Source organism: Ceratotherium simum, chromosome X (genome assembly GCF_057802395.1).
Source record: "Ceratotherium simum simum isolate JZ-2026a chromosome X, ASM5780239v1, whole genome shotgun sequence".
NCBI classification, from domain to species: Eukaryota; Metazoa; Chordata; class Mammalia; order Perissodactyla; family Rhinocerotidae; genus Ceratotherium; species Ceratotherium simum.
The window spans coordinates 119,865,986-119,880,057 of record NC_141940.1 but is presented as its reverse complement, the minus strand read 5'-3'; the positions used below and the strand labels follow the sequence as shown (position 1 = coordinate 119,880,057).

The 14,072-nt window shown below is 41.5% G+C and overlaps 1 protein-coding gene across 1 annotated transcript in view; it reads left to right on the top strand.

Moving 5' to 3' along the window:
• The window catches only part of FRMPD4 (FERM and PDZ domain containing 4), a 535,550-nt gene that overhangs the window by 505,673 nt on the left and 15,805 nt on the right, over positions 1–14,072 (top strand). The window contains exons 9-11 of the mRNA XM_087426512.1: positions 3,766–3,885; positions 9,903–10,039; positions 13,674–13,800. Of these exons, the coding sequence (XP_087282638.1) occupies positions 3,766–3,885; positions 9,903–10,039; positions 13,674–13,800 (384 nt within the window). The remainder of the gene's footprint in view (positions 1–3,765; positions 3,886–9,902; positions 10,040–13,673; positions 13,801–14,072) is intronic.

The window sequence follows — 14,072 nt, the reverse complement described above, 5'->3', positions numbered from 1 at the left end:
TGGTCTCACAAACAGATTTGTCATCCAAAGACTCAGCAGGTACTCACTGGGAATATGGCTCTGTAGAATTATATTTTATGTTATAGTAATGACTTGTTCACCTGTTTTAATAACTGATCTCTTGAAACTATTAAAAACAAACGGTTTCTGAGATTATTTAAATTAAGCCGGAATCATATTTAGTTGTTTTAAGTTCTGGGTGCATACTTGAGACTATTTTTGGAAACCTGACATCCCTGCCCCAGTGCTGCCCACTGTAAGTATGTGATCCAGCAATGTGTCCCAGTTCCCGGAGACAAAGATGCTACCCCCATCTGTTCTCTGGGGAACAGGCAGGCTGCTTGGCTGCTGAATTCAGTGAGGCAGGCTGACTTTTCCTATAATTCCACAAAAGCAGAGTCTTTGTTGGATGTATAAGGGATTTCAACAAATTCCCCATATGTAGGAGAGTTTGATGATGAGGAAACTTTAGGGAGGGGGGCATGAGGGGACACTAGGTGGAGAAGCAGGGAGTCGAGGCATCCCCAGAATGATGGAGTAGCAGAAAGTGACATCACACTAAAGTGCTTCTTGGTTGTTGCATAGTTAAAAGCTGGTGTCCCACAGTTGGGTCCCGCAGATATCCCTGACTCTCTTGAGTCAGTCAAACTCGATGCAATGAATTAGTTACAAAGTTATCATTTGTGTTCATTTATATTCCTCTATCTAAACTTCACCTACTATTTTTATCAGGTTTAACTCTACCTATAGATATTTTAAATCACTTCTAATGATTGTTATTGTAACCTATGCTGAAGCACTCTCGGAAACAGATGACTCATTTCATGCTTCGTTATGGGGGAACAACCCTGATATACAGAGTCGCACATGAGAGAAGTCAGCGTTTGGCTCTGAGTTCCTCCAGAAGCCGAACTTAAGACAACAATTTGGATGCAAGTGGTTTATTTGGGAAAAGATACCGGGAAATACTGGGAGGGGAATGGGAGGAAGATGGGAGAAATAGGGACGCTGGTAAAGAGTGTGTTATCAAGCCAGTTTCCACTGTGGGCAGCTGGAGCTCAATCACACTGGGGAACACTGGGAGCCAGTGGAGGATGCGCCTCAGAACTGTCCCCCATGAACGGGGAGGGGGCTCTGGCATTTGTCCGCTAACGTGCTGCCCATTATTGGTGGTGGGCTACCCCAGAAGACAGTAGCTCCCTGGCTATGCACGTCTGCCTTGTGCTGGTGATGGTCACAGGTGTTTGCAGTAAATAGCCTGAGCTATATCAGTAAATGCCAAGGGGATATGGGCACACGGCCAGTTACTATGAGTCTAATGAGTCTAATGAAACCTCCCACTATTTGTTGATATTTCTAGTTACACTTTCCCTCTGAACTTCTATCTACTACATAGACTTTCTGGGAAAGCTTCATGCTGCTTTAGCTGGACAGAGATTCTTTCAAAGTTTCTTCTGGTGCTGGGTAACCATAACTTCTCATTCCAGATTGATTTCCAATTTTTAAATTTCTTTCAAAATGTTACAAGGAAACAAAAAGGCTCTAACGATTCTTCCCTTATCTTTCCAGAAGAGGCTTTGTTTTGTTTTTAATCAATCAAAACTAAAAGAAAAGTGCTAAAACTCAAATATTAGCTCTAGAAAAGAAAATTGATTGATTTAAATGTCCTGAAACAAGCCAGCTATATGCCTTTGAAATCAATGCATATTAAAAACTTGATCAATAAAATATTTATAGGCATAATAGAAAGGGAGAGTAAGTATAAGAAATTTGTCCAATAACAAAAATCATTTAAAAACACTTAATTTTGATGAAAACCCCCAAAAGAACTTTTAAGCAACTCTACTTGAATTTCTAGCAGTTTGACACTCAGCTTCTGTATAGAAAATTCTATTGTCTATTTACATACTACTTCAAGTTTTCAAGACATTGTTTTCTTGTTTGCTTTAGAGACTGTTATTTTTAAGGACTGCCATTTATAATAAGTCTAAAGCACTTTTTTGCATTTCATTAATTTATTTCCCAAAACAAGTGTAACCTACTGATGATAAAAATACACTCAAGGTTGCTTATGGGAAATTCAGGAGAGATAGATTCTAACCAGGAATTAAAGGAGCTGAAGATATGATGATACCTGACTTTCTAACATCAGGGCAGATCTTCTAATAAGATCTCCTTTGACGTCACTGTGAAACATAACAGCAGCCCTGACCAACACCACAGGTCTCCTAGGTTCCCGTAGTTCCTTCTTCCTGGTTCGCTTTACCATCAGCCGGTGAAGAGCAGCCCATAGTCCATGGGCTCATGAGTCCACTCAGCTTTGCAATCCTGCCCACAGCCAGAAAACTGGTTCAGTGTTCCTTCTTCTCAGGATGTCCAATATGCCTTTAAAAGCAGGATATGTTTTCCCATTGAAATTCTTCTACTTAACAAAGTTAGCAATGTAAACTGTAAGAATACATAGAAAAATACATACATACACACACACACACACACACACACACACACACTCCATAGGGCTTAATAAAGCTATTGCTATTTTTATTTTGAATTTTTGAATTGTAGTTCATGAACATATTTATTTTGCTGGGTTTGTCCCATGCATAAAAGTACTTACAAGAACATGAAACTACATACAAGTGCATAAAAAAGTACATCCAAGTGCACAAAACTACAAGTAGAACAGCTGTGTTGACTCAGGCTGCATGGTTTTAGTTTCCTTGTGTTTACTGCTTTAAGGGAAATTGAAGAGCTTTTACCTTCTTTCTTGGAGTCCAATGTCTTCCATTCATTCAGCTGTGTATTAAGCACCTACTATTCATTGATTGATTCCCTTTGGTTACAAAAGGAATTAAGCAACTAACACCTAGTAGTTGGCACATACTGTGCTGGAAAAAGGAAAACAAATCAAAACGATCCATGGTCCTTGACTCTGAAGAACCTGTGGTGTATTCTAAGCTCCTTTGAACAATTTGAACAATATCTTGATATTGGAAGTTTGGGGTAGTTTGGAAACTTGTGGACTCCAGTTTAGTGTATGGGCCAAAACTTCTGTCTTCCCACTTTCCAATGCGATGTCATCCAAGGTTGACCCTGTCGTGTTTTCACTGTTACAATCAGTCTGGAGCTAATTTAGAAAGAACCATAGCAGTGTTATGCAGTAATAAATTGTAGTGGACAATCTCTGTGCCCTCCCTCTGGATCCCCTTTTGTACCCTCCCACCCCTTCACCCCCACCCTAGCTTTCCTGTGCTATCACTTACAACAGCTAGCACCTGCAGACCTTCTTCAGAGGACTGCCCTCAGACTACTGGCACCCATTCTGTCCACACCTGGAAATTCATGTCCCCCTGGGACAGCCCAAAACCAACGACTTCTCAGTGCTCCTTTTGCCCAGGTCCCGGTGGCTCTGTGGTGTAAGTTACCCTCCAGAGTCCCCCGCGGGTCAGGTAGTAGCTGTGCCCTGCTGGGTACTGGGCCCTGCTAGGCTTCCTCTCCTGTCTGACCTGCTTTCCTCTCTCCCTTACTGGCCTCTCCTGGGAGCACTTCCATAGTAAGTCCCTCATCTCAGGGTCTGCTTCTGGGGAACCCAACCTAAGTCACAAGTTATGTGCAGTTTTCAGGGAATGAGTATCTATGACAAACACTAGAGAATTTCAACTGTTTCCTTCCTTGGTGTCCAAAGAAAGTTGCCTTTGCTTCTGTGTCCCTCAGCCATTTCTCAGTCAGCACTGAAGGATTCTTGTGATTTGTCTGCTCTTCTAGGTGACACAGCGGCCCAGCTCCCATAAGATGAGGTGTCTTTTCCGAATTAGCTTTGTCCCAAAGGATCCAATTGACCTTTTAAGGAGAGATCCAGTTGCTTTCGAGTATCTCTATGTTCAGGTATGTGAGAATTTGGGCATGTTTTATATTAATGCTTTGGGATTAATTGTAGGGCTTTTTTCCTAAATTCTTTCATTAGGGATCTTCTTTCTCTTTGTCCCCCACCCCAAGCTCAATGCATTGTAAAATGATTCCATGGTGCTTTTTTAATTTTTACTTTTGATTTTGAAATAATTTCATACTTATGAAAAAGTTGTAAGAATAGTAAAAGAACTCTTTGATATCCTTCATCCAGTTTCACCAATTGTTAACATTTTACCACATTTACTTTATCTTTAGTGTGCACATGTTCTCCCCCTTCCCCCACACACAATTTTTTTCTAAACTTTATGAATATCAGTTACCAAAATCGTGCTCATTTGCCTCTAAGTACTTCAGTGTGTATGTTCTAGTACCAAGGACATTTTCTTATATAATCATTGTACAATTAACAAAATCGACATTTAACACTGATAGATTTCTATTATCAGATCTATAGTACATATCCAAATTTTGCCTATTGTCCCCAAAGTGTCCTTTATGTCAATTTCTTTCCTAGAAAACAGGATCCACTCCAGGATCCCATTTTGCAGGTAGTTGTCATGTCACGTTAGTTTCCTTAAAACTAGAACATTCCTTAGTCTTTCTTTGACTTTCAAGGGCTTGACAGTTTTGAGGAGTCCTGATCAGTTATCTTGTAGAATGGGTTTCTCTGATGTTTTCTCCTGATTACATTGAGGTTATGCGTTTTGGCCAAAAGAGCAACATGAGTGATTTTGCATCCTCCTTAGTGCATCATATCAGGAGGCACATGATGTGAGTTTGTCCCCTTAATGGCAAGCTTTACTTTGACTTTTGGTTACAGCAATGTTCTCTAAATTTCTCCATCCAGAAGTTACTACTGTTCCTTTTGTAATTAATGAGTAATTTGTGGAGAGTCACTTTTCAAATCTCTTATTATCCTTTTACCAACTAGTTTTAGTATTCATTGATGATTCTTGCCTGACGTTATTATTATTGTGATTGTTGAAAATGATTTTTCTAATTCCATTATTTCTTCTTCATTTACTAATTGGCATTCTACTGTAAGAAAGAGTTTTCCCTTCTCCTTTATTTACTTATTTATTCATTCATTCATTTGGTGCTTAGATTGTTCTGAAAGATCGTGATATACTGTATACTGGAATTATTAATTTTAAGGCAATAAAACTTTAAGAAGGTAGTATCCTTTGCAGTATCCTTTGATTCTGGCATATAATTCTCAAAAAAAAAAAAAGGCTTTGAGAAATAAGAATTTTTGCAAGTTGCCCCAAAGAGAATTTATCCATTTGATATTTAGGAGATGTTCTTATATTTCTCTGTCACTGCTTCATATTACTCTCACTTAAATGCCCAATATAATCATATGAAACAGTAAGAACCCACTTACCTAATGCTTAGGCATCTAGCATTAAGCTACTCAAAGAGGATGTAAACCTAAATGTAACCTCCCTCCACAAAAAAGGGAGAAAATGCAAAAAAAAAAAAAAACCAAAAGACATGCTCTCTTTGGCTGGGGTACCTGTATAGGGCAAAGCTTGCTGGAGCCATAAGTAAGAAATAAAAAGCAAAGAAGTAGGAAAAAGAAAGTAAAAGAAACATTTGTTAACTCTGCGTAGTAGGTACACTGATATTTGTTTTACTATTCTCAGTATTTTCTTGTATATTTCAAAGCTTTTGTAATCTTTAAAAAGTTGAGTAGTAAAAGAAAGTAGGTAGAAGATGGCAGAGAGACATAGACAAGATAAATGTCAGAGGTTAGGAATGGTGACATAAATTAAAATGGTAATAAGCCCTGGAGAACAGAAATTAAGTCGGAGAAGAAAGAAACAGAATGTACTAGAACATTCCAGCAGATGGAGGCACTCAGGGAAATGCTGGTTTAACATTCCCCCCATCAGTGGTCTTTGGAAGAGACTGTGGTATTTACAGTCTCTTAATGTTCCTGAAGATAACGTTCCTGAAGATAACCCTGAATCATCAGGAAAAAGCAAGTCCTGTTCAGTATACCCTGTTTGTCAAGTAAAGAAATGTGCGGTGCACTTTACACTGTTTTCTACCCAGAACAGTGAAACTGTCATGACCTGGGTTTTTTAAATGTTAAACTTTGGTCACCTGGACCCCCTCAATAAAAGCCCCTGTTCCCCAAAAGGCCAAGTAACCCAGATGTGACTGCATGAAACAGCCTGATTCTCAGCTGATCTGTTGCTGCGCCTTCTCCATATTCCTGCTGAGCACCACTCCAAGGCTTTGCCGCTGCAGCTCAGATCATGTGCTAGGATTTTAGCTTGTTAGTTGCAAATAAATGGTTACAGGTGCCAGTCAGTACATGGCTGTAGACAGTGAGATGCATTCAGTTGTTGTTCTCTATAATTATACACTCACCCCATTAACAAGATGATACTTTAAAACCATTTTACTCTGCTTGTTTTAAACATCACAAGCCTATTGCATTTATAAGAGAAGAACGTGGTGGTGTTTGTCTTGGGGAGGGGAGACCTCTTAAGTAGGCCAGGAGTACTGCTAAGCACAGTTCTCTGTAAGGTCTGTTTGCTCAAATCTAATGCAGTTTGTGGAGCTCTTTCTTATTCAAAAGATACATCTTTTATACCTGTGGCGTGTCCTGAGAACAAGAAACCCTGTCCTGGGATCTTGCCCAGGGACTAGCAGAAGACTGACGATGTTCCTGCTTTTCCATCTTGGGTGTTGCATGAGTGGTGGAGGAGACACTCCTTCAAGCAGTAGCCAGTGGGGGGAGGTGGAAAGCCACGTATGGTGAGTGATAGAGACCAAAATAAAGCTACCATCATCTTATAGATCTTCCACTGAGGATAGGAAATGAGAATTTCTTGGCCTCAGACCCTCTGCTTCAAAATGCCTTGTATCACAGAATGTGCGGTACGTCTAAAATGACCTGTCTGTCCAACATAAGTCAGTGGATCTGCAAATGGCGCTGTGCGCCCATGTTGATTCTAAGGTACTAAAAAGATGCAAAAAAATTAGCCTAGAGAACAAAGGAGTAAGCAGAAGCAATATATATCTCATTACAAAGACAAAAATCAATTCAACCTAGTGGGCCTCTAAGGAGGATAGTAGCCATTGACTAGATGATCCATGACAATAAAAACAGAGGTTTCAATAGTGATGATATCTATTAATCTCCTAGTCATTAACAGACCATGAGGTATTTTACATATTTTAGCATATGTAATAACAGTGAACCTTGATAATCCAGACTGTTCTGATTCATAATTATAATGAGCTATGCTGACATTTACCTGTCCACGATCTATTAAGTAAAAGCTCGTTACACTAATTGGCAAATAGGATAATACCTAAGAGGCTACAAAATGTTTTCAAACACTTTAGCAGTATTGGTTTCCTTTTTAATAACTAACATGTTCATTATAAATAAACTTTTTTAGGCTTAAAGTAGAGTCTGCTGGGACCTCTATTTAACAAAACAATGACCACGATTTGCTTGTGTAACTGTATTTTAAGTAATGTACTCTCATGTCATAAAAGCATGATTAGTACCAAAAATATATATATACATAAGTCAGATGTCATACTAATTCTCCAGGATCAGTCTGAACTAATTATACAGTGTAATTAAGTGATTAATGATGTTGAAAAAAAATTCACCCAGAAGTCTGGTTAAATACTGGCTGTAACAGGGATGGGAAAAAATAGTCCCAGTCCCAACTCTGAGGAGAAGTGATAGTGATGACTCACCTTTATAAAGTGCATTCTATTTGGTGCAACATCCTTACAGGTATACCAGCAACCTTGAGAGTTAGCTATTATTAACCCATTTTTCAGATAAGAAAACTGAGACTGAAGAGCGATGAAACAGCATGTCCAAGGCCACTTGATTAGTAATTGACAGAGACAAGGGTCAAACCTGGAACTTTTGTCTCTAAATTCTATGCTAAAATCATGTTTCAAATCCGTCATGCAATAGCAGTCATAGAAGAAAGCAATTTATCAAAACAATTTGTCAAAAAACTGATTCTTCAAGTGCCTGTTGTGGCCTGGCACTGTGCCAAGTGGCTTCCTCACCCTCATCCTTCATGAGACTATAAAATAACCCCATCTAGGCCATCAACCTCGTTATGGACTACCCTGGGCTCTTGGAAATAAGTGGTAAACCCAAGACTAGCAAAACAAAATGGTAGCCAAGAATTGCTCTCAGAGGCTGCCTTCACTCAGGTTGCCCTGTCTCCTGCCTCCAGTCAGACCACCTCCAACAAGGAGTGCTGTGCAATCCAGATGGGTGTAAGAGTGAAGGAGAAGCAAAAGTGGAAGACCATATTAAGGATGGAGGGGGAGAGAATGGGACTTCACTTTGAGGAATGAAGGGATGAGCTGAGAGGCACGCATCCGGATCGTGTTGATTGAGTGTGCATGGCACAGTGCCAGTGCGGCATGGGTGAGTATTCAAAGAGTAAATATTGTGTGCAGAAACCAGACGGAGGTACATTCAGTTCCCAGTTGAGCAAAATCAATATATGAAGTGGTCATAAATGTGCTTCTCTTGGAAGGGAGGCAAACAAATCTTGATACAATTTTCCATTTGAAGTCTTCTTGGGACAAGACGAAGAATAAAGAAAGGAGAAAGAGGCTGAATATCATGTTGTCTAGCCCAAGAGCCTAATTTCCCAGAACAAAAATAAGTAAACACACACACAGAAGATGCGTAAGCGATGCTGTGCTTCCCATCAATATCCAGCTTAGTGCTTTGCTCCTAATGAGTGAGAATGCTGTGCTGAAACGTTCACTTGTGCTCATATAGGACTTACATGTTAGAGCACCCTCTCAGCCTCTCTTCAGCTTCTTCAACTTCGACAGGCTAAGGCCGAGAGATGTGGAATGACTCCCACAAAGTCACGGTGGGGGGCAGTCACCACTGGGATGAAGTGAGGATTTGAAGAGCTACCCTCGACTGAGCGCCCCTTGATGTGCATCTCATCGAATCCTCGCACCACTCCAGTGAGCTAGTTAGCATGAATCCCCATTGCACAGATGAGTAAACTGAGGCTGCAAGAGTTAAAGTAAATGGGTCAGGGCCGGCTCTGTGGCTTAGCGGTTAAGTGCGCGCGCTCTGATGCTGGCGGCCCGGGTTCGGATCCCGGGCGCGCCCCGAGGCACCACTTCTCCGTCCAACGCGAGGCCGAGTCCCACGTACAGCAACTAGAAGGATGTGAACCTATGACATACAACTATCTACTGCGGCTTTGGGGGGAAAAAAATGAATAAATAAAATCTTTAAAGTAAATGGGTCAAGGTTATGTACACAGGGAGCCATTGGCAAAGCCAGGACTCCGAAGCAGGTGGGTGTAAGTGAAGAGCTGCTGCTCTCCATCGCTTTGTTAATTCTCCCTCCCAGAGCTGCTCTGGATGATAATGAAGAGGAAGATAATGACATTGACGATGACAGCTGTTAACACGTGTGAGCACTTACAATTTACCACGTAGAGTTCTAAGGGCTTTACATTGTTAACTCATTTAATCCTCACCAAAACCCTGTGAATAGGGAGCAGTTTACAATTTACAGAAGAGGAAACTGAGGCACAAAACAATTAAGGAACTTGCTCAAAGTCACATCCACCTATGAAGTGGAAGAACAAGATTCCAACCCAGCAGCCTAGCTACAGAAGCCACATCAAGCTATCAGTGTTTCACGTGTTGAATTCCGGCACCTGTGTTTGGAAATTTCATACCTAAATTCCTAATTATTTTTACAGAAAGGTAAATATTTAAATAGCAGCTCACTTGTCGATGAATGTTAAATGTTTTGTATGGTCTCTGTGTTTGTGCGTGCAGTTAAATACTGACTCGGTTCCAAGCAGCGCGGTGTAAATGTTTCCACATTTAGCCTCCTTGCCTTTGAAGTGCGAGTGGAACAGGGGAAATAAATGCGTGTCACCTGTTCCTCTAAGCCTGCCCCGTGCGGTCCATTCTTTGACAAGCTGCGCCCTCTGCTGGTCTCTTCGCAGAGTTGTAACGATGTCGTTCAGGAGCGATTTGGGCCGGAGCTGAAATACGACGTAGCCCTGCGGCTGGCAGCGCTGCAAATGTACATCGCAACCGTTACTACCAAGCAAACGCAGAAAATCTCCCTCAAATACATCGAGTAAGTGTCAGCTCTCGGAGCCATTTCGGAGACAAAGATACTGCCTCCTTAACACCCGAGTGTATTTGTGATGTACGTCTCTATTTCCAAAATTGATCCTGTTTGTGGCAGAGCATTTGGTAACCAGAGGCAAAATATATGAATATCATGTTCACTTTGGTGGAAGAGATCCATTTCTTACATAATCCACCATTAGAGAATTGTGGTTGAAATGAGGGTCATATTTAGGGGGCCGGCCTGGTGGCGCAAGCGCTTAAGTGCACACGCTTCACTGCAGCGACCCCGGGGTTCGCCGGTTCGGATCCCGGGCGCGCACCGATGCACCGCTTGGCAAGCCATGCTGTGACGGTGTCCCATATAAAGTGGAGGAAGATAGGCATGGATGTTAGCCCAGGGCCAGTCTTCTTCAGCAAAAAGAGAAAGACTGGCAGATGTTAGCGCAGGGCTGATCTTCCTCACAAAAAAAAAAAGAAAGAAATGAGGGTCATATTTAAAATGAAGCATACATTTTTTTTTCTTTGGTAAGGAAGACTGGCCCTGAGCGCACATCTGTTGCCAATCTTCCTCTTTTTGCTTGAGGAAAATTGTCCCTGAGCTAACATCTGTGCCAATCTTCCTCTATTTTGTATGTGGGATGCTGCCACAGCATGGCTTGATGAGCCATGTGTAGGTCCACGCCCAGGATCCAAACTTGCAAACCCCAGCCGCCGAAGCAGAGTGTGCAGACTTAACCACTACACCACCGGGCCAGCCCCTGAAGCATACATTTTTAAATTCCTAAAGGAACTTGGTTCCAGGCCAAGCTTTGGTCTCAGTGTTTTTCAGACATTAAGCTGTTTAATTCTCACAACATCCCTATGAGATCACTAGAATTTTAGCTCCATCTTACAGATGAGCAAATTAAGGCACAGAACGATTATGTAACTTGCCCAAGTCACACTGGCTATTAACTGACAGGGGCAGGATTTGAACCCAGGCAGTGGGACTCCACGTTGCGCTGTAGTTTGTGTGATCACTTGAAGCACCCATGTTTAGAAAGTGGTGTGTATAACTCGAGATGACTTTGAGATGATCAAAATGCAGTATGAAAAGTAATGTTCTTAGTTACAGTCAGAAGGATGGTATTTGTAGTAAAGAACTGTGACAGAGTGGGAAAGGGTGCCACACAATCCAACTTTGCTTTGTGAATTGAATGTTGTTTGGAAAATGGGAATGCTTTCTCTGGCTGAGTACGCCATTTACGGCATCACTATACTACCTCTTTGGCCGGAAAAGATTCCCTCTTCTTAGAAAAAAGTTGATGTTGCCTTCAACTGATGAGTCTATTTAAGGGTCATCCTTTAAAAGAGAACCCTCTGTTGCCTAGTCTGTACGCTTCCCATTGGCAGGTGATTCACTAGCCTAAAGCAGCCACCACTTTCTTAATCCTGGCAGCTCTAATGCTAAGAGAAGAACACTCCTATTTCAGAGTTCACGGCAGGGCTGAAGCCACATCTCCACGAAACTCTAAAAGCCTTAGAGTCCTCTCCATCTACACCTCCAAGAGATGTACAACCTAACTGAAATCCTGCCTTCCAAAGAAGTTTCCCATGGGCTGCCTATAAAGCTTTTCTGAATTCCACAGTGCCAGGCTGACCCACCAGGGGGCAAAATGGCTTTTTCTCACCAGGTTCGTGAGCCTGCGTTGGGGAGGATCTGCACTCCAATTTGCTGACTCCAATGCCACTGTTCTTGTAACTCTCAGTTCTCCTGTCGATGCCTAGGGACAAAGCCTTGTGTGCAGTTTGAGAACCTCAGGCCTTCCAGGCTCGGTCCACTCCTTCTGGCAGATGGTTTATCTCTTTCTCTCTTGCTGCACGTGCCGTGACTGGAGCCTGAGAGAGCTTCGGCTCACAAAGAGGTCTGGTGCTGGGGTGGATACATTCACACCCACATCCACTCCCCTCTCTGAAGTTCTTGGAGACAGATGAAACTGGCTCCCGTTTGAAAAGGTGGCCTGCACAACTTCAGATGCTTTTTAGACAATTGAAATGCATTTCTGTTTCTACTCTCTGTACCCACATTTTACCAGGTTGAACATGGTATAGTCAAAAACCTCCAGAGATAACTAGCTTGACTAAGAATCTTGCGGAGTCTACGATAATGTTCTCATTAATAAATTCATTCACCCAACAAATGTTCATTGAGCATTTTATATGGTAGTCACACTAGGACAGTAGAAAGTACTAATAAGTATAAATTATAATCTTAACCACTGAAGAACTTGTGATCTGATTGTAAAGACAAGACAAAAAGATATGAAAAATAATGATACAAGGAGAATTACATGGTAGCTCATAGGAGTGCCAAATGATGGGTAAAGATAATAAGTACAAGTTGAGGAAGAAAACAGTGCTCATGAAAAACCCGATCCTAACTAACTAGTGACGAAGAGCTTGAATGGTCAAGTTGGGGAAGGCTGTCTTCTTACGCTTCTTTGGATCTGGAGCAGGAGAAATAACCAGAACCTTCTCGAAGGTCTTCACATAATTTAGAAGACACTGGTTAGGCACATGACCAATCAGGATAGAGTTCCTAGAATTCAAAATGTGGAGCCTTCTTAGGATAGGGTTGTAGTCACTGCTGGGGAAATGAGCTCTTGGCAAAAATATATAAACCCAGTCCCTTTTGTTTTCCTTTTTCTTTTTTTTTTGTTTTTTTGTTTTTTATGTTTTTTGGTGAGGAAGACTGACCCTAAGCTAACATCTGTTGCCAGTGTTCCTCTTTTTGCTAAGGAAGATTAGCCCTGAGCTAACATCTGTGCCCATCTTTCTCTATCTTATATGTGGGATGCCACCACAGCATGGCTCAATGAGTGGTGTGTAGGTCAGCGCCCGGGATCCAAACCTGTGAAACCCAGACCGCTGAAGTGGACCACATGAACTTAACCACTAGGCAACCGGGCCGGTCCCTGTTTGTTTGTTTTCTTGCATATCCACATCTATGAATGATGTTTGCACCTCCCTATCAGTACCAGACATACTTAAGGGTCATGAACCCCACCTTGACTCCACACCAGCAGCACTCCCCTCACCACCAGCAAGAAATGTTGATGGAGGGAGTTAGATAGACATGATGTGGCTAGGAGAAAAGAGAACTATGTGTTTCTAGAGAAATAGCCATTGATGAGGGAGATGGGGAGGGAGGAATAGTTTGAGGGCAAGAAGGAGTTGCATCTGTCCTTCTAAGAGAAGAAAGAGTGTGGGCAGATGAGGAGAGGTGACAATGGGAATAAACAAAGGGATGGAGAGAAATGGGTGCTGGAAATGCAAACTTAGATTTGTGAATGAATTCTACGATATCAGAGATGGGTTGGATAAAGTCTCTCTGCAGTTTCTATTGGTCCCCAATGACTTGTTAGCATTCTCTCTGGAGAGTGAGGAATATGTTTCTTCTAAAATGCAAACATAAGTATTAATGATCAAATAGTATGTTTCCTGAGTGTAAATTAAAAGTCGCTTCCCTAATTGAGGACTTGTCTCCATTCCCTGCATTACAGAGAGCTCGTTTGTTCCAGCAAACATCAGAGCGCCATTTTGTCTTAGATAACTAATCATCACAAGAACGTGAAATAAAGATATGCTCTTTATTGCAGAAAAGAATGGGGATTAGAGACTTTTCTTCCCTCTGCTGTGCTGCAAAGCATGAAGGAGAAGAACATAAAGAAAGCACTTTCACACCTTGTCAAAGCAAATCAAAACTTGGTACCACCGGGTAAAAAGGTATCACATTTGCATCTTAATAGAAAATGGATTTTAAAGAGAGAGGTTTGCATGCATTTTTTAAAATGTTTAAAATTATCCCGTGAATAAAATACTTAGCACCATATTTTCAGAAGCAGTACCACTGTATAACCTTTCTTTTTTAAACTCTTAACATGTTTCTAAGACTAATGAGAAATAAGTATTCTTATGGAAACCTATTTGTTTCTTGCAAGCTGTAGACTCCTTGTACAGAGAGTGTGTGTGTGTTCACGTGTGCATGCAGGAGAACC